The 21,232-nt window shown below is 33.9% G+C and overlaps 1 protein-coding gene and 1 long non-coding RNA gene across 10 annotated transcripts in view; one reads left to right on the forward strand and one right to left on the reverse strand.

Moving 5' to 3' along the window:
- LOC147837673 (uncharacterized) overlaps positions 1-12,227 on the forward strand; it is a 33,116-nt gene extending 20,889 nt beyond the window's left edge. Inside the window, exons 2-4 of the long non-coding RNA XR_015526440.1 lie at positions 1,346-1,490; positions 11,014-11,102; positions 11,506-12,227. This is a non-coding gene — a long non-coding RNA (uncharacterized LOC147837673). The remainder of the gene's footprint in view (positions 1-1,345; positions 1,491-11,013; positions 11,103-11,505) is intronic.
- fbxl13 (F-box and leucine-rich repeat protein 13) lies at positions 5,264-20,959 on the reverse strand. Of its 9 annotated transcripts, XM_087312072.1 has the most exons (23): positions 20,411-20,959; positions 20,046-20,087; positions 19,861-19,957; positions 19,562-19,665; positions 19,359-19,446; positions 19,214-19,281; positions 18,987-19,141; positions 16,825-16,934; positions 16,647-16,745; positions 16,469-16,564; positions 14,858-14,993; positions 14,718-14,770; positions 14,520-14,620; positions 14,306-14,438; positions 13,931-14,029; positions 13,151-13,271; positions 12,904-13,066; positions 11,486-11,605; positions 10,995-11,121; positions 10,788-10,871; positions 10,554-10,688; positions 7,886-8,049; positions 5,264-6,807 (listed from the first exon to the last, which is right to left on the reverse strand). In XM_087312072.1, the coding sequence occupies exons 3-23, from the start codon at positions 19,933-19,935 to the stop codon at positions 6,735-6,737; spliced, it is 2,304 nt and encodes a 767-aa protein (XP_087168198.1). In that variant the 5' UTR covers positions 19,936-19,957; positions 20,046-20,087; positions 20,411-20,959; the 3' UTR covers positions 5,264-6,734. The 9 variants fall into 9 exon arrangements, 5 of the variants coding, with proteins under 5 accessions (XP_087168198.1, XP_087168200.1, XP_087168201.1 ...); XM_087312074.1 differs by lacking the exons at positions 19,861-19,957; positions 20,046-20,087; XM_087312075.1 differs by lacking the exons at positions 19,861-19,957; positions 20,046-20,087 and having other exon boundaries at positions 14,306-14,435; positions 20,411-20,953.
- Positions 20,960-21,232: the final 273 nt, after the last annotated feature.

Raw genomic sequence — 21,232 nt, forward strand, 5'->3', positions numbered from 1 at the left:
GTGCAAACACACTTTACTGGGATGGAAATTATGTTAACGGAAAATAGTGGTTTAGCATTGTCCAGCGCAAAGCATTCATGGTTTTCTGAAGTTTATTTCTTTTCTTCAGTCACCTTGGTGTGAACTTGATGTAATTAAAATATTAAATTGACTGTGGGCTTACTTCATTAAGCTGTATAGACACAATGTAATCTTATAGACCTTTTTCACAGCGGAATTGAACACTGAAAGCGCCCTTCGAAGCAATGTATAGCTACATCCGGTTTCGCTAGGAGTCGCAGAAACATGACAGCCGCAGGACAGCGGATGACTTTCTCACTGTCAACTTTGCCATAATTTGGACGGGAAGATGTTGTTCGGTGAATGTGTAAAACTGACACAGTCTTAATAAAACAGCATTTAAAAGATGATACCGATTTGTAGAGTTTGTGCAGAAAACGTGTCTTAAAGCGTTTGCAACGTCAGGTTAATGTAAGGTGCACAGTTAACAGCATAAGATCTGCTCATTCAAGCCATTCTTAAGCAAGATTAACTAAGCTATTTAACGTCCAGCAGGATTAGTTTTATGTCAGTAGTCCCGTCTGTAAACTGTGCTAACCCCCTCCTTCCTTTTTATTCAGAGTCAGATATAGTGAATGGCGAGGTAGTTTTATAGGCGAGTTGCTATCGGTCAATGCGGGAGCATTACAGGTTGTTCAATGCTCGTAAGGTTTTCTCAAGTCTGTAAAAACGTTAGCTCCTACTCGTGGAAAAAAATAATTTTTATTATTTAATAGAAGAACAGCAAATAACATTTTACAATACAAAAATATACTTACCAGGGGGTAATTCTAAATAAAATACAAATATACAAAATGTAATATATGTAACAATTAAATACATTGTAGAGTTCAAACATTTTTAAAGTGGTCGGGCTTTCTTGTTTAGAGAGCTGATACTAGTTTTATACAAGCATATTTCAGTCATCAATACCTTACGATTTGGTTTCTTATTAGTAAATTTACATTTATAAATGTGCAATTTTGTTTACAACATAAGCAAATTAAATAAATAAAACAATTTTCCTCTAGATAGGGATAATCAAGTAAAGCCCAAATGTGCATTTTTCCATAATGATGAAACTGTTTTGAACACAAAACAGTTGTTATTAATACTTTTTTGCACCTCACCCCATAAGCTGCTGTGACAGTCTATTTAGTAAATCTATTTCAAGAAGCCCTCATTAGTAATGTGTATTGACTTTAATGATTTATGTATCTGTGCTTTTTTGTGCACAATTAATCGGTTTGAGTGTGAAGCCTCTTTCCCATTGGTGGATTTTGTCATCATCTTTCATTTCTTGCAGGAGCTAAGAGCCCACGAGTGAAGGAAACTTTTGGTGGTGATGCTGCTGCTGCTGTGCCAGTGTGTGCTGTGGGACACTTTTGATGCATTGAGTGTGCTGTGGTGTGAAAGTGTATGGTGGATAACTTTCACGGGTGATCACTCCTGTGGGTAACCCCAGTCCTTTGAGTTAATGCCACAATTTGTGATAACATTTTCTTTTTGTTTTGACTGATTTGAGAGTATGACAGTAAATAGTTCATGTATGTGTGGATTGAATATTAACCACTTTCAGTTCCTTTCGTGAGTGACCCCTCTAGAGTTGACTGGACATCAGGGCCTATTTAGTGTTTTTAAAGAATTATTGTGAATAAACTTTTGTATTTTTTAGGGATGGTCAAAATAATCGATTAACCGTTAACCGAAAGGGTGCGTTTTTAACCGATTAATGGTATCAGTCAAATTATTAAAAATATTATATAATTTTGTTTGGCTGCATAAGGGGCAGATCGAATGCACTTTTTTTTGTTAAAAGGGGCATCTTTTGAATGGTTTACTAACGGTCCCAAGTGTTTTGCATGCGGCTCTCCCCAGAGCAGTAGTTTGTGTTGTCAAGACAACTACAGAGAACTTTTAAAAAGCATGGTTTCTGCTACATTCATTCTTCCATGGCAGGGCGTCACACCAAAATGCATCCCGCCACAGCTACATTACAGATTTTCATTCAAAACATTCAGTCATTGTTGTTGTTGTTGTTTTTAATAGCAGATTATAATTGCATCAAAACATATTAAAAGGTAAAGGAATTATAAGAGCACAAACTTTTCTGCAACTCTTTGAGGTTACGTGCTGACTGACTGACTGACTGACTGACTGACTGACTGACTGACTGACTGACTGACAGGTGTGTGATGCGTGAGGCCAGCAAACATGACATGGCTTTCAGTTATGATGAACACAGATTGCATAATTATAATTTATTTATAGAGAAAGGTCTGTGGTTCTGCATATAAGGACTTTATCTTGCTAAAGTTTATAGCCGTTTCACTTTACTTCAGGACGCATTAATACCGCACTGTAGGTCTAATGGAGACATTCATAAATATTCCTAGAAAATCGAATAAATGTTGGAGACATACTACATAAACCGCAAAATCGCACTTCAGCAGCGTTTATTTGAGAGCACACAAGAAGATCTGCGCTTGAGCAGCGTATATTTAATGGGGCATGTTTTGTGCACAAGCAGAAGAAATCAGCACGCAAGCACACTTATATTGCACGTAAATGCCATCTCGACTTGTAATACTATCCTCACGACATTTCTCCATTTGTCATTGAAATAACACCATAGGTAGTTAGTAGATTTTTGTAAAAGACCTGCCGCCACAGCTGAAAAAAATCCTAGAGGAAATACTGAAGATGAAGGGGAGACTAGTGCTCGCTGTTTTAAGTTATCCAAAGCTGTAAGACTTTACAAATCTTGAATATCACAATATTATTAAGTATTACAATTGTAACAACATAGACAGCAACACTCTTGCACAATCAATACCCAGCTGATTTAGTCGTTTCATAGTGACATAAAAAAGAGAACCGTTTGGTTTTTTCCTTGTCAACATAAAAGACAGTGTGGTGCACCAAGCATGTATGCAAATTAATGTAATATCATATTTTTGACAATATAATATGATATAATAATAATATAATATCAAAAAACAAAACTGTTAACAAAAAGTCAACATTTATGCACGTTGCCAGTTTCACCACGCAGCACTCACACTTGAACCACGAGTGAGAGAGGAAACCATATATCAACACATAATCTTTTAAAAAAAAATTTCTTTTAAAAATGTAAAAAGGTTTTGTGATATAATAATAACAGCGGGGCATTCAATAACTGCATATTTTCCGTGGAGCGAGCGATTTGAGGAAGTCTGCTATTTTTATTTGACGGAAGACAAAAACATGATTGGAAAAAAACAGTTATGCCGGTTCTTATAAAGGATTCAGTCAATTTTTTTAATTTTGTAATCTAAATTAATCATTTAATTGAAAAATTATTTAGGGCAGGCCTATTTATTTTAGTAATTTTATTTAGTTTATTCTGTTTTTCTATGCCATTGGAAACACTGCAGGTGCTTGAAGATGCTGTGTTTTTATGTTCTGTTATTAATATGCTAGCATGTTGAAATAAATCAGTATTTTAAAATGCAATATTTAATGTGTCAGACACAAAATAGACACGTCAGTTTTTTTTTTTTATTTAATAATAATTTAATATTAATCTGACTAGTTAACCTTTAATATCCGATTAACGAGAGGCGGTTGTCGATTAGCAAAATTAACCGAAATGAGCATCCTTTGTATTTTTGTACATTCTCGTGTCTCCTGTCTGCTCCTTAATAATTAAAAGATAAAAATCTGTGTGACCTTTTTATATTTTAATTCCTGGGTTTAAATCCCAGGTGACGTAGTTGGTTTCATCAAAATAAATTGAGTTTAGATTGGGTTGTGGTTCAAAGAGAGCTAACCAACCTAGCTTCTCCCTCCCCGCTCCACCACATTCTGGCGTAGTTGGCAGGGTTGGTGGGTTGTTTAAAGGGAGTTACAATAACCACTTCTTCCCCTGCTGCCCTCCTGAGTTCGCCCCTCTCCGCCACATTTTGGTGTAGACGACAGGACTGATGGTTGTTTAAAGGGAGTTACCTGTAGATTAACTGCCCTGCTCCACCACATTCGGAAGACAAAACTAATGTTAGCCAATCTCCACATTGATCTCCTGTAACGTTATTTGAACTTGAGTTACAGGACGTCTCTGCATTTTAAGTTTTGGCATGTTATCGAGTTAATCTACTGAATTTGCAGTTATAAAATATGAATGTTCTAGAAATCGAATCTTAAATAACAAATAGAACTGTAAATGTTAATTATTATTTATATACATCATTTACTGTTGGCTTTTTTATTTGAAAACTCTTAAAAAACATTAAATTGAAGGTAAATTACTCTTTGCCAGATATAATGAGGTCATCGATTAAACCAAATAAAAACGAAGGCAAAAAATGATAAACAATATTTAAGCGATGTTGCAGCAGCTGATAGACATCTGTTAATGTAATAATACTGCTAATTAAGTTTATTGTACAAACGGACAAGGATTATTTTAGGTGCAGGGATGGGATGTGTAAATATCCTGTTGGCATTTAGAAATCTTGCTGTATTTATCTTTTAAATGCACAATGTTTTTACACATGGTAATTAATTACCTATGGTGTGTTTATTTTGGGCCCTGTTGATTGCTAATTTAAAATAAAAACTTTTCTAAAATGACAGTTGAAGTCAGAATTATTAGCTCCCTATTGATTTTTTTTTTTCTTTTTTAAATATTTCTCAAATTATGTTTAAGAGAGCAGGACAATTTTCACAGTATGTCTGATAATATTTTTTTCTTCTGGAGAAAGACTTTTTTTTAAATTTGTTTTTATTTGTTTTATTTCGGCTAGAATAAAAGTGGTTTTAAATTTAGTAAAATTCATTTTAGGGACAAATTATTAGCCTCTTTAAACTATACATTTTCCGATAGTCTACAGAACAAACCATCGCTACACAATAACTCGTCTAATTACCCTAACCTGCCTAGTTAACCTAATTAACATAGTTAAGACTTTAAATGTCACTTTAAGCTGTATAGAAGTGTCTTGAAAAATATCTAGTCAAATATTATTCATTGTCATCATGGCAAAGACAAAATAAATCAGTTATTAGAATTAAGTTATTAAAACTATTATGTTAGGAAATGTGTTGAAAAAATCTTCTCTCCATTAAACAGAAATTGTTAAAAAAATAAACAGGGGGCTAATAGTTCAGGAGAGCTAATAATTCTGACTTCAACTGTATGTGTTGTTCATATGTTATTGTTCATTTTTTATTTTATGAGTGTTATTTCTACCCCTATGAAGAGAACAAATACCAACAACCCGTTTCATACAACCAACAACTTATACACAACTCAGGCTAGAGTGTATGAAAGATTGTTTATTTCTCCAGTCCAACATAAATAGTTTTTATTAAATTATAACAGCTTACATCACACAGTTTGAAATCATATATAATTAAATGTTTTTAAATGTAAGTGCTTATATTTATATTAGCAGTAAAAAGCAGCAGTCTTTTGCGACAGTTTGTGCCCAAAACAAGGAGTTTTTCTTTTTCCCTTAAAATCGTTCAATGGGAAAAGGTGCTGTCCTGTCGTTTATATTTTTTACAGTCATCGATTAGTAAATCCAAGTAAAATCCAAGTCTATGGCGATGACACAGGGGTTGCTATAGACAAGTTAAACATGTACAGTAAAATTCATTCATTCATTTTTTTTCAGCCTAGTCCCTTTATTAATCTGGGGTCGCCACAGTGAAATAAACCACCAACTTATCCAGCATATGTTTTACGCAGCGGATGCCCTTCCAGCCGCAACCCATCACTGAGAAACATCCATACACACTCATTCACACACACACACACACACACACACACACTACTGACAACTTAGCTTACCCAGTTCACCTATACCACATGTTTTTGGACCCGGAGGAGTAAAGTAAAATGCAGAAATAGAACACCATCTGTCTCTGTAAAAATACAGTGATTATTATTTCCAAAAATCATATCAGTAGCACTACAAACTCTCAGCTAATTCAGATTGGAGAAAGATGATGCTATGCTAAAAAATGCTGGGTTCCACATCATTTCTTCAAGTTGTACATACAAATCGATTAAGTTAACTTAATCGTTACAAATGTAAGTGGATTGAACATAAAACAATAATACTTTAAAATAATAGTCCATTAGTTAATGCTAGTTAATGTATATTTACTAACATGAACAAACAATTTGTAATACAGTACATTTATTATATGTATTTGTTAACTTTAGTTAAGATTAAGTTACGTAAATAACACTAGTTCTTTTGGATGTTATTAATGCATTAGTAAATGTTGAACGAATGTTGTATTAATAAAAGCTTTCCGAGATTATTCATAATGTTAGTAAATACCCTAACACTAACTAATAGACCATTATTCAGAAATAGTACCCATAAAACAATTACGTTGTCCCCCAAAAAACTTAAGAATTGTGTTTTCAACTCATTTAAAAAGTAGTTTAAAAAGCAGTAAAAGTAATTTTTTGAGTGTGCATCAGAGTTTATTTGACTTTTATTAATCACATTAACCATTTTCAACAAGTCCAAAACCACCTCAAGCAAGTGTAAAAACTTTCATGCAAATTAAGAGATTTTTAAAAATATATATATTTGGCATTTCTATCAATCGTTTCCAAGTGATACTTCAAAATGTGAATCAACACAGGGTGAAGGAAACTCAGCTTGTGTTTCTCCAGTCTAGCTGTCATTAATCTAGAATGTAGGCCCGTCATCATTACTGTGTTTCCAGTGTTGGACACGGTGCTGGAGCTTCAGAGCAGCCTGTCTGAGGATACAAATCAACATTGTAAACAGTTATGCAGTGTTGTGTTGATGTATTTGTGTTGGCACTAATCAGCTCTCATCAGGGGCGGACTGGGACAAAAAATCAGCCTTGGAACTGTAGCCACACCAGCCCACATAGCCACATAAGCACACCGACACAGCCCCACCCACGAATATATTGGTGTACAGATGGTGAAATAATAGAAGCAGTACCATATGTAATAGATATTTAAACATTTAATGTATGTGACTGAAACAAAAACAATCCATTTATAACTATCTATATATTCATTCATTCAATTTCATTTCGGCTAAGTCCCTTTATTAATCTGGGGTCGCCACAGTAAAATGAACCACCAACTTATCCAGCGTATGTTTTAAGAAACACACACATACACTATGGCCAATTTCATTAATCAATTCCACTTTAGTGCATGTCTTTGGACTTGTGGGGGAACCGGAGTACCCGGAGGAAACCCACGCTAACATGGGGAAAACATGCAAACTCCACACAGAAATGCCAACTGAACCAGCCGAGGCTTAAACCTGCAACCTTCTTGCTGTGAGGTGACAGCACTACCCACTGCGCCATCGCATTGCCCACTTTCGAGAATATTTCATTTAATTTTATGCATTTGGCAACGTCTGATTTTAGAGCCTTTTTTTGCTTTCTCTGAGCTTTTCGGCACCTCCTTTCCTTTTTTACGGTCTATTTCTGACAATTAGCTTGTGTTGCACTTATTGTTTGTTTGACATTCTTGCCACATTTTGATTACGTCCACGTAACCTCTAAATAGGTCAGATTGGGTCGGTTCATCTCAAAACCAGCTGACCATTGCTGATTGGGCCAAATGCTTAACATTTATTATTATTAATACTATTATCATCATCATCATCATATACACATCTTGCAAGAGATAAAAGCTGCCTGCATGTAAAAACAGTACATACCAGAAAAAAATCTTTTTAAAAGAAACTGACCGGCCCACATTAAAAAAATTATCCGGTCCTTCTGGCGTTTGCCAGAATTGCCAAATGGCCAGTCGGCCCCATCATTACCTAGTGTGATGGAATCCCACCTGGAGATGTTCCTGCAGTAAAGCATGTTGATTGAGCGCAGATGCAAACAGCTGCACTGAAGAAAGCAGACTGTGTGGTCAGTCAAGAGAGAACAACCACTCACATCCAGTTCCCTCAGGAAATGACCGGCTCTGGTTAGATACTTCACTGCTGCATCTGTCATCTGGCAGAGGAAAACATAGCCTCAGATAATATACTGTACAGGTCCAAATATCTAAGGAACATGATCTGTTTGGTAATTAAATTATTTTATTATATAAATATATACTATATATACTGTTAAGCGTAAAATGATTAGCCCCCTGTTAAATGTTTCAAATATTTTCACACTATTTCATATTTTTTCTAATTATTTTGGCTATTTTTTTTTTGCTGGAATAAAAGCTACAATTTTAGTATCAGTTGTAGGGGCTGGTATGAAGATGGTTGCGTGTTGGTTTCGCCCATGGGGACTAAACCGAAAAGCTAGCCGGACTGTACCAATAAGCGAAGAAGGGGGGTGTTTGTGGTTGGGTGGGGGGTGGGGGGGATTCCGGGAGTTTTCCGGGAGACAGAACAATACAGGAAAAGGGTGGGAGATTGGTCTGCGGAAATATGGGAGACTCCTGGGGAAAATGGGTATGTTGGCAGGTATGAATTAACTTAACTCTCCTAGTTAACCTATTAACCTAAATTTAAGCTTTTAAATTGCACTTTAAGCTAAGTACTATCTTGTAAAATAACCAGTAAATATTACTTACCATTCTCAAGGCAAAGACAATTTATTTATTTTTTTTTATAAATTAGTTATTATAGCTGTTATGTTTAAAAATGTGCTGAAAACAATCTCCTTTAAATGACACTTGGGAAATATTTTTAAAAGAATTCAAGTTTCACAGACTGATAATTTGGACTTTAACTGTACTGTCAGATTAATTTTTTTCATAAAATGTATTGTCTGGTAATAAAAAGATATATAAAATGTCTGCTAGTGTGAAGGGGGGACAACCTGTCAAAAAAATGAAGCCCTATATACATTTCTGGAGATCGTGAATTACGTAGTGTGAAAATTTTTTTTTTTTTTCCAAAATAATGCAAAGTGTCAGTTTCACAGCATGGCTGTGTAACTTGTTTTCTCTTTTTGGTCAACTGGTCAGGAGGTTTCTGTCTCCAGAACATGATGAGATCAGGCCTGAAAAGGCAGTTTACCCTGCCGACAACACTTCATTTGCATGCTTTGTTTAGACATCTCTCCTCCTCCTAAGAACACAATGTAGACATGACATCTTTGTCTTAATTCAGAATTGTGATAGAACTTGCAGACTGCGAACCTCTAGTAGGCTCTTGCAGACACATGGTCTACTTGAAGACGCTGTATGATTGCTGATTACGCAACACGTCTCAATGAAGGAATTCTGCTTGCTTCGAGTCTCCTGGACTCCTTATTTTTTTTCAAGAGTAGATACATTTTTGGGCAGTCTTTGTTTTCACGAATCCACCAGTGGTCGCTCTGTATGCTTTTTGAAATCTCAGATTTCTCTCGCGAGTGGCATTCGCGCCTGCTGTTCTTAAGTAAACCAACCAGAGGCCACTATTGACTGACTGTTTGACTGTCTGATCAACTGACCCACCCTCTTCCTTCCCTAAACCCAACCAATAGTGTTTTCAAAAGCACCGATTGACCCGCCCACCCCACTTCCCTAAACTCAACCGACAGTTTTAAAAAGCAATGCAGAAAAAGAAAAACCCTGCCTGATTTTTGACACATTTTATATATATATATATATATATATATATATATATATATATATATATATAAAAACTGTTATTTAATTGTTTATTTTAGTTTTTGGCTTCTGTTTTATTCTTCACTGGACTCGAATCCCATCAGCGTGGTCAACCCCTTGCTGTATCCCAAGTTCACCGACATACGTGACAAGCCACTGGACAAACTGGTAACATTGAAGTGGTCCATATAGAGATAAGTGGTTAGCTGGTAAACGCAAAAAGGACCACCGTTATACTGCCCCGTAGCGTTTGTTTTAATGATGAAATACATGTAGGTCAGAGTTTTTAAAATGACAATGGTCATTCTTTGCTTTTGAAAACACTATTGGTTGGGTTTAGGGGAGGAGGAGGGTGGGTAAGTCGATCACTCAGTCAGTCAGTCAGTCAACAGAGGTGGATTTATGCGAGAACAGTAGGCGCAAATGGCACTCACAAGAGAAATTTGAGATTTCAAAAAGCTTACACAGCGACCTCTGGTAGATTCGCAAAAACAAAAAGAGACCTCCTGAGAAGTATTTCGTGCTCTCCAGAATTGTATATAGAGGTAAGTTTTCAGAATGAGCCTGGGTTGAATAATCCAATTAATTTCAGAGGGACTTAATCAAGAGGATTCTACATCGGAAGAGGTTATGATCATTTCTTTTTTAAGCTGACTTTTACAATTAATTTCTAACAAAGCTATTTTGTGCACATTTTTTTTTAGTTGCAGAAATAAAGTTGTAAGAACTGTCATTATGGTGGTATTTTTACAAAAGTTACACATTTACAAAGGGTCCATATTAGTACCTCAAATAAACATCAGAACCTAAAAAATACAAAAGATTACTTCTTGAAATTTAGTGACAGCTCTCATACCTTTATTTCAGACATAGTTTAAAAATGGCTGAATAAAAGAAGTACTTTGGGGCATCCAGCTATTCTGACAGTGGCAATGGTCCTGCAGAAGAAGGAAAGGGCTTTAATCGCTCGGTCAGACAGTCGCACACACTGACACACATCCAAAAGCTCCAGACGCTGACATAGCCGGCAAAACATCTGCACAAACACCAGAGTACATCACAAAGAATATTTCGAAATTTAAATGCAAGGCTTATCAAACAATATTGCGCTGAAGTGATCAAATATAAGACAAACCTTTATTCCAATATCTGTAATAAAAACACACTCGGCTGCGCTCAGTTTTCTCAGACTGGGGTTTGCTCCCAGAGCTGATAGTCCCTGTGAAAAAAAAAAAATCATTTTTTAATTAAATACAATACAATGCAATTCAATGTAATTTAATGTAATGTAATGCAATAACTAGCTATAAAGGTATTATAAGAGTAAAGAGGTTAAATGTACCTTGTCATGTATTTTGCAGCCGGAGATGTCCAGAGAGATGAGAGAAGAACATTTGTCCAGACACTCGAACCCATTGTCTGTCAGGTTTTCGCAGAAACACAAGGCCAGGTTGGTCAGACTGATGCATCTGGAAATGAATATTTTGTTTAGGCATTCTCTGTATGTAAAGGATTTGGTAACAACTTAGTTTTGGTCACAGTTCATGCAATTAACTGGCTTATTACCTGCTTTTATTAAGATATTAACTGTTCATTAGTTATAAAGTGAGCTTATTCTGCATTATGCAAACCTTAACCCAACTTCTCCATTACTAACTATTCATAAGCAGCCAATTAGTAGCTTAGTAAAGTAGAAGTTGGGTTAAGGTTTCAATTAATGGTTAGTTTGGTTAAGGTTCAATGAATGGTTTATTAATACCGTGAATTGTGACCTAAACTAAAGTGTTAACAAGGAATTTGGTGTAAAAGTGTATAACTGTTAAATGTTTTCACTTCTGACTTATCCTCCTCAGGGACAGGTCAGTAATCTTTAGGCAGTAGGAAAGATCAAGCTCTCGCAGTTGACCAGCAGACGGCCCTTCAGTGATGTAATGGAGTCCCATATCAGTCACCCTGGATCAGTTACAAAATTGGATCCCACTTTATATACGGTGGCCTTTACTAATATGTACTTTCACTGAAATTAATCATTTATTTCAATGCACTTATTGTGTATGGTTTACATTGTACTTATGACTAATTAAATACCTGTATGCAATTACGTCTGTAATTAATTTCTGTAATTACATTTGAAATGACACTATTGGCTATCCTTTACACCTACCATTAAACCCCTACAAAACCCAAATCCCATCTCAAGAGCACCATAAGTGTTGTGCAATACATTGTAAACACAGTAAGTATTGTATTTATTTTTTGATGCAAGTACATATAATAGTTAAAGCCACCTATTATAAAGTGGGACCCAAAGTTCTGTTAGATTCAAAATTTCATAGAATCCGAAATGCCAAAAGTGGCGTTATTCATGCACTGTATTATTCATACAAAATTTAAAAGCTGTGCGGACATTGCAATTTAAATGTGTTCAGACTTCCAGATCTTATTTATTTCCATTGCTTTTGAGCTGTATACAGCTCAGCTTATGCTGCTTGATGTTGGAAACAGTTATTTTCCTATGATATTTATTTAAAAATGTATGTATTGCCATAAACATCCTGGTTTGTAATGCAACCCGCTTGATTGTTTGCTGCCATTTGTTATTTCTAGTCATTTACCCATATTGGCCAATGAATCAGAAGTCTTACACATTTGCAGAAATGACTGTGGCTTACTGTACTTCTGCACTGCAAAATAAGTAGTTTATAAGTAAGAAAGGCTTACTGTTATTCAATTAATTATGCTTAATAATTATAATTAATATTTTTTTCCAAACATATGAAAGAGTATTTCTGTAGTTATTGCCATGCTAAATGTTTCTACTTTTGTTATATTAAATTTGTTAAAATTATATATACTCAAATCAATGGTAAAGTCTTAGTTTATCTATAGGTTTGGGGTTGGCATTTATGTGTTTGAGCAAAACATAAGTTAACTATATTAAATTAATAAAATTACTAATGATATCTCTTAACTTATGCTTGTTTTGTCAAAAGAATTAAGAAATCAGCATTTGGTGGAATAGCCCTGACAATCACAACAAATTACATAATAAAATAATGAATTAAATAATTTTAAAAGTGTATTTTAATAATAATAATAATAATAATAATAATAGATAATAAACGCAAAATGTTCTAAATTACAAAATTTTTATAATACATTTGGAAGAAATAAAATATATAACTAGATAATTGTACATAATAGATACATAAAAAAAGCATTAGCATTTGTTCTAGCCTGTGTTCTCTTACTTAAAACAGCCTGAGATATTTAAGTTACAGAGTTTTGTCAGATTTCCTAAAGTCTTGAAGCAGGCATCAGTCACTCGAGGACAGCATGACAAATGGAGCTCAGAGAGTTTCAGACAGCTCCGACACAGAGCCTTCACACTGCTGTCTGTGATTACATCATTACCTGAAATACAGAACACACTGTTAACATCCTCTGTAATTTTGTCTTTCTGCCTGTGCCACATTATTAGAGCAAACAAATGCAAACCTTCTATTAGAATCTTAGTGAGGTCGATCACTTCAGCCACTGCTTTGAATGCCACATCAGACAAATTCAGTGACTCCAGTAAAGAAATCACAGTCAGCATACGACATCTAGACACTAAGACCTGTACCAAAGAAACATCTTTCATAAATCAATTAATAATTAATATTCAGTTCAAATTCATTGACTAGATTTTCATATCAATCATTTACTACATATTATGGTTTGCACTTCCAGTTTGGAAAAATGTCAATTTAAAAGAACTGAAAACCAACACATCAAATAATATGGTTGTGTTACAAGAACTCCATATACATATACATTACATACACATATAAAATAGTGTTACTTTAGGTATTTTAAAGTGAAATTAATAGTACCGCTAGAATATTTGTGGCAAAAGCTTATTTAAGATCACTGAGTTGAATATTTTTATATAATTTTGTCTGACACTACAAAACAAATATCTGTTATTTATCTGGTGTCCGAATTTTGTAATTCACAGGTGTTTTACAAATGTTGTAATGTTTATGAATTTTATTATGGACCTTGATTTTTGTTCTGTCAATTTACAGCGTGTTTATCTATTTGTGTTTGCATTGTGAGGATTTGCAGTACAATATTAATTTATGTTTCTGTAGTGAGGCTTTGCAATGTGTGTCAAACCGACTAAGATGTTTTCCTAATTTGCCGGTATTTATTTATTTTTTTTTTCCGATTCGCATGTGTCTTCTTAGGTTGCAGCACGTTAAGCTCTCTCGGGCCAAAATAAATAACACTTACCTGCACACAGATGTCAGTTAAGGTGGGCAGATCATTCAACACAATCTGTTGCAGTGAATTGCAAGTCTCTGCAACACTTGTAAATCCATCCACAGTTATCTAAAAGTACAAAATGAAAACTGTATTTGATCACTCTGGGATAAAGTCAAGAGTAGTTAAATGTGTAATAAAAATAGGATTGACTAACTAAGTATTTCTTAGAGGACATGACATAACTTTGAAAAACTAACTTTAGGTACCTTTATTTATAATCATGTAGTAGTAAATTAAATATATTGTATATTTGCATCATATAACCAATAACACCAACTAATAGAAAGCCTAAGATACTTTTTTTAAATGATACAGTAGAATAGTTTGCAAGTCAACACTAACCTGGGAGCAACCGGAGAGGTTAAGATGGCGGAGTCTGCGACAACCCGTCCCTGTGGTCAGATACTGCAGGCCTTTATCAGAGAAATGAATGCAATATGCCAGATTCAGAGACCGCAGCATCACACAGCATCTACTAAAAACATTCAGTACAGAAAAAAACTTCAGTCATTGTTGAGTACAGTCTGAAGATCTGAGAAACATAAGACTTTTGTACCTTGCCAGGACTTTTATTGTGGCGTTGGCAATGTGAGTGCAGGCCAGATTAAGACTGAGGAGAGACTGACATCCCTCTAAAATCATCTTCATATTTTCATCCTGTCAGTGTGTTTTCAAACAAAACACACGCCAGTTTTGAAGAGCCGAAAATTAAATAAGCAGAAAACTCCTAAGACTACATGAACTGTATACTTGCATTAACAGTTGGACATTCACTGAGATCCAGTTCTTGAAGATTCCTGCATTGACCTTTAAAAACAAAAGTATTCTGTATCTTTATGAGGTTAACAAAGCAGAAAATAAATGCAGTTGTTTGGTAAATGAAGGTAAATGTACTGATGCGTCTGAAACTTAGTCTTTGCACCATGTTGCAACCACACAGGTTTACAGAGATCACATAAACACGGTGAAGCCGCAGGATTCTCTCCACCATCTGATCTGTGATCCAGCTGCTCTCTGGAGAGAAATCAATCTGTGGAAATACATCTCACAGGTTACACTGTATATGAAGCCTTTAGCACACTTAGCAAACGACACTGTCAAAACGACATAAACAACATTTAAAAAAACTCAGCAACAATGCTAATGCGTCCATTTGACATCTACACACTGATGATTACACTGGATTATATTGTAGATTGTAGATTGTATCCCTACAATGCATGTACAGTAAAGTACCTTATTGTCAAAACAACATCAAATTGACATCTTACATTTGCATAAAAACACGTCAAAAAATCGATTACAGGATAGTTTTTGATTCGTCTTCTTCTGAGTTAACATTTATAAAAGTCTGGTCTTAAAGTATTCCTAAAACTTGAAGCTTAAACTACCAAACTCACATTAGACAGTCATTCTGATCAACATGTTTATGCAATATAACTTCTAAATGATCCTCAAAATAAAGAAATCCCAAAGACTTTCATTGCCAGGCTTTAACTTTCAGATCTTAAGCTACTTGCAAACTAGAAAAGCCTATCAACTAGCATACAACGTGCTAACCATGCAAGAAACATGTTTGCTGGATAACACTGTAATTTATGCTGGAGACATGTTATTTGCTATCAACTTTATGCTTGAAATTAATTTGTGCTAACAGTATAGTGGAATTTACATTAGCAGCTAGCTTATTGTTAGAAGCATAAATGCAAATTCACTAATAAAGCATAGTTAACATACTAATACTTTTTATTCATATTAGAAAGATGGTATTTTAAATTATAAACATGGTAACAGCATGCTAATTGCTAACAACAAGATATGCCAGTTCATGTTAGATACATATATTTAAGTTTGAAACATGTAGATTGTTGTTTGAAATATGCGAGCAACATGCTAATTCATGTGAGAGGCACACAAACAAAAGTCTAGCTAGCAACATACAGTAATAGTGCTTGTTATAAAATAAACAACATGCTAAATCATGTTACAAACATACTAATTCATGTTAATAATTTCTCTAACATCTAACAACATAAAAATTTAGAAATCTTTGTCAAGACAACATTAAGTTTTACCATAAAAATTTCCTCATTTTGATTTCCAATTGATATAATATTTTTTGTCTGTGAGTTCAATGGGAAATAAATCTTGTTAGCTTTTACCTTAATTCCACATAAGAAGGTAATTTAAATTTGGAACATGAGGGTTCAATGAGGGTGATGTTAAAGCATTACTAACTGACATTTCATTGAATCTGCCTTGTATTTAATGAGCATCTTATATTTTCATGCAGTCACAAATGAAACAACACTTTCAAGTGCAAGTACACAATATGCTTTAATATAATTATTAATATAACATCATTGTGTTTAAAAAAGGGCAAATCTGTTGATTTTCTTATATACTTTTACTATATTCTTAAAGATTTTATGTATACAAATATTAAACATGCACTTCTAAATTCTAAAGGGAAAATTTGACAGTTTTTAGGTCAGCTGCACTAACCTCAGTCCACAGTGAGCTGATTTGAGTGATTGCTTTCCATGATTGACAAACCTGAGCACATTTCAGCAGGTCTCGCACACCTAGACTTTGGAAGATCTGCACCAAACGGTTCATTTCAATCACAGCTGATTGTACGTTTTTGCCAGTTATTTAACAGTTAGTGGTAGTCAAATGATACCTTGAGAAACAGCCTGTTGGGCAGCAGTGACAGATTGTCCTGTCCATCACCCTGTGGTATGCCTGAGTTCTGGCTTTCCTTCATATCTCTTTCTAGTTTCTGAACAGACATGTATAATAGCTGAATATCTCATGAATTCAATGCATTTGGGTTTAGCTGATTGTTTTAATAATTATACCTTAAAGTATTCCTTTGTTCTTTTAGCGTCCTGCACAACATGACGCCAAGCCGTGATGATTTTTCTGCAGTGTACAGACTCTTGAACCTTCTGTAGTTTCCTCTCTGCATCTAGATAAATTAAAGAATGCCTTGTTTCATGATATATAGAGAGAACAGAAATAATAACACACTAAATTTATATGGTAACATGCAAACTAGTAAAAAAAAAGCATATGGGCAGAATTTAAACAAACAAATTACATTTAGTAATGTTCAACTTAATTTGTTTGCTTAAAATGAGCCCATATAAATTGTTTAAACCAGTTACCTTAAAACAATTCAGTAAATCCAATGATTAAATTTTTTTTTCAGTGTAGTTACTAACTTTATTGTAACATATATTACAAATAACTCCACTTATACAATGGTTACTAAAGACATTGTGCTGATTTTATTTCAAGATATGTGTCCGTCTTTTGACACTAGATTTTGCATTTCATCCCAAGTCTCTGTTGCTACTTTATTTGCAAAATGTTATTTTAGAGCTTATGAAGTGAAGTACTGTGAGATTTAAATGTATTTAAATGTACCAAAAAGAAAACAAAATTCTGCCATTATTGCCATTATTTATTCATCCTCTACAAAGGAAGATAAGCTGAAAGAGCTGTCCTTGACTTCCGGAATATTTTAGTTTGCTAATTTTACCTTTTGTTGAATCCATTTATTCATATAAATTCAGCATTTTTATTTATTTATTTTATTTTTTAATCAGAAAATCAATCAGAGAGTTGCATTGAGAAACCCATGACAAAAAAAATTGAAAAATGCTATAATTCTTTAACTTATTAAAGTTGTTAAGAACACAGTGTTGTACCTTGAGGCCTTTTTATGGATGTATGCTTTCTGAGTCTGAGTGAAATCAAAATTTACAATGTTTGTTTTGCATATCGCACATTGTAATTCTTTGGGTAAACAATTAATCCACTGAAAAAAAAGTTTGTTTGAGTAATCTTGTTGAGCTTTGAGTGCGTAGCTTAATCATTAGACAGAATGAATCGTTTTTAGCAGTGCCTTTTTATTTCTGACCTTCACGTGCTCTCTCTGTACAGTATGAACATGAGATGGTAAAACTTCCTTATAAAAAAACAACAACAGTATAACATGGAAACGTAAAGCATGTAAAAAAAAAAAACATGACGTCATCACTACAGTACCGTAATACACTGAATCAAAATGTCAAACCCTTCAGTGATTATATCATTACAACAAGTAGAGTGCTAGTACTTTAACAAATCTTCAGTCCAAATCTGACCATTTGCTTTGATTTTTGGAGGGGGGGTCTTTCTCTGTTGATGTCAGAATGATGGCTTCAGCTACAACATTCTTAACCATGCCCCTCTACCATTAGTTTGCTATGAGGGAATAAAAAGCACTGCCCTCTACTCAGTACCTGCTTTTAGATTAAATTGGAAGTACTGTACATCAACACACTGAAATAAAAGTCTAAGAAACCTCCAGTTTATTCTGATCTTTTAGGTTTATAAAGACTTTTTTGAAACTTACCTCAACATCTCAGTCTCACTGATTCACAATTTATAGCCAATTATGATCAAGCATTCAAAGGCACATTAAGTAATTTTCTCCGCTCTAGAGGGCGTCCATTCACAACAAACAAAGGCTTAGTTTGCGGATGTCGTGATCGTGTGTGTAATCATCAAGTTTTCAAAAATGAAGGGTTTATGATGTCAAATATTATTATTATTATTATTTGAACATTAAACAAAACTTTTGGCATAATGTAAGTACATAAGTACAAAATATATAATAGTGTTCTGACAATCCAACATGTGCTTTTAGCGGGCCTGTAATAAACAGTACCTGCTGACAGTAATGGGTTACATTTTATCTGGATTACTTAATCTTTCTCCAAAAATGACTTGCAATTATTATTATTTATTATAATTTAAAATGTTCATAACCGGAATTATTATTTTTTTACAGATTACATAATTATTGTACAATTTCACTGGTGAGTTTTCCCGTTTTCAATTCACAATATTCAAGGAATCAGAATCAAGCATCCAGGGGCACATGTATAACTAAATTTGACTGGGATTTCTGAAATATTTAAAGTATCTCCAATATCATCTGTTTGTATTATAGACCATGAAAGCTAAATACCTTTCCATCGCTGTTTCTGAAACTGAACCCATGCTGTCCACTTTATGAAAGCCAGTTTTATCCTTCTCTGTGTGTGATACATCTCAGCCTCCTCCATTCTTTCAAGGAGCCGGGCAGCCTTCATCTTTTTCTGCCAGATGTAACTCTTCCAACCCCTTTAATATGAAAAGACAAGATATTAAAAGAGCTGACTTTTAAATAATTTATTCTGTACTTTAAAGACTTACGTGAAACACATTTTGGTCAGATTGGTGTGGTAACAAGTGTAAGCTTTCTCCAGCAAATGTGACAGATTCTATGAGGGAGGAAAATGAAATGAGTTTATGCTTATAAACATTCACTCTGAATAAAAACATACAAAGAGAGTTTTACCAGGCTGTCTTCTGGATATCCAAAAATATAATTCACAATGCCTCCTGCCAATGAGGAGATTTGTTTGTCTTTGTCAATAAATGTGTGCCTGAAATATATAAAAAAAACATGTTTAGGAATATTAACCTGAACTTGATTTTGCAATAAAAAGGCACAATTTATTTATAGTTTAATGAAACAAATATATAAAGAAGCCAACATACCAGACAATCTCAAAATCTTGATCCTGTAGGATTGATAGTATTTTTTCCTCCATAAAGTGTAAAGGATCTTCAGGACATGAGACACATAAGCCAGAAAGTAAAGCCTAGATAAAATGGAATAATATATATATAACAATAACTACAACAACAAGAACCACTTCAAATCAAAATACAGTTAAATTTTTAAAATATTTTTTAAATACATTGAAATATGAAATAAAATATTTTTTCAAATGTAAAATCAATAAAGTTACAACTTAAAATAAACTAAAATTATTTTAAAAACAAACCTAAATCACCTTGTAAATCTGAGGTAGTGAATGTTTAATAATGTAGTCTCTAAAAATCGCATCTGAATCTTGCAAAAATGCCATTATAAAAGCGGTGAGAGAGTCACTGTGAATGGTAGATGATTTCCTGCTGTCAGTGTAACAATAACCTGAGACACTTTTGTCAACATTTACCTTTCATGTTACTTGGTTACCTGAACAATTGGTTGGTCACATGAAATAACCCCAAAAGTAAACTACAATAAACACAGAACAATAAATGTATATACTTTTATTAAAGAAAGTTTTCTTAAGCAATTGTATAACACACTTTTATAATATTTTTTTATAACAGTTTATAGATAAATAGATAGACAGACAGACAGACAGATAGACAGACAGACAGACAGACAGACAGACAGACAGACAGACAGACAGACAGACAGACAGACAGACAGACAGACAGACAGACAGACAGACAGACAGATAGATAGATAGATAGATAGATAGATAGATAGATAGATAGATAGATAGATAGATAGATAGACAGACAGATAGGATGATTATAGTATAATTTTACCTTAAAATGGCTTTTAAAAAAATTCTAAGCTGATATTATTCTTGCCAACATAAAACAAAGACTTCCTCTAGAAGAAAAAAATATTATCAGACATACTGTGAAAATTTCCTTGCTCTGTTCAACATCATTTGAGAAATATTTAAAAAAGAAAAATTTTGCTAATTGCTAATTCAACTAACATAAACTAAAATAAAGACAAGCTATATAGGCATAAAAACAGATAAATAAAAAATGTACAAATTAAAATTATTAATACTTCAACTACAACTTAAAAGTAAAAATGGAAAATATAAAATTAAAAGTACAATAGGATAACAATGACAAAAATAAAGCTAGTGCTTAAAAGGTCCGTGTGGGTCCGTGTACGTTTTGTTCATTTGTTTTCCATTTTCAAACGGAATAAAGGAAATGGAGAAAACGGACGTTTTTCCGTTTATCTTTTGCTCACGAGAAAACGAAAAAACGAGATTTTGGCTGGATTTTCGTTTTTTTTGGTTTAGGGTAGGAAAACGGATAAACGACTTTAAAATTCTTTTTACACATGTAGGCGGTGCTGAAACGCCCACTTTCCTCTAATTGGTTAACCAAATCTGCGCTCGTGACGTCACTCTCAAAATAAAAGCCTTACACGCAGGCTTTTAATTATTATTATTTAATTATATATATAAACAAAGTTTACATATTCTATCATTTGAACCACACACAGTTAGCAGGCTTACATTCATTGCGTATGTATAAATTAAATAAAAACGTAAATCAGCAGTATTCTTAGACATTTGTCATTAAAATAAGGTCATAGTTCACTGCCAAGCTTCTTGCTGC

Source organism: Danio rerio, chromosome 25 (genome assembly GCF_052040795.2).
Source record: "Danio rerio strain M-AB ecotype USA chromosome 25, GRCz13ab, whole genome shotgun sequence".
NCBI classification, from domain to species: domain Eukaryota; kingdom Metazoa; phylum Chordata; class Actinopteri; order Cypriniformes; family Danionidae; genus Danio; species Danio rerio.

Coding starts and splice junctions, on each gene's coding strand:
- fbxl13 (XM_087312072.1), bottom strand. CDS start 19,935: ATGGCATTTTTGCAAGATTCAGATGCGATTTTTAGAGACTACATTATT. Junction 19,447..19,561: donor CAAGATTTTGAGATTGTCTG/GTATGTTGGCTT, acceptor TATATATTTCAG/GCACACATTTATTGACAAAG. Junction 16,935..18,986: donor TCAGAAACAGCGATGGAAAG/GTATTTAGCTTT, acceptor TAATTTATCTAG/ATGCAGAGAGGAAACTACAG.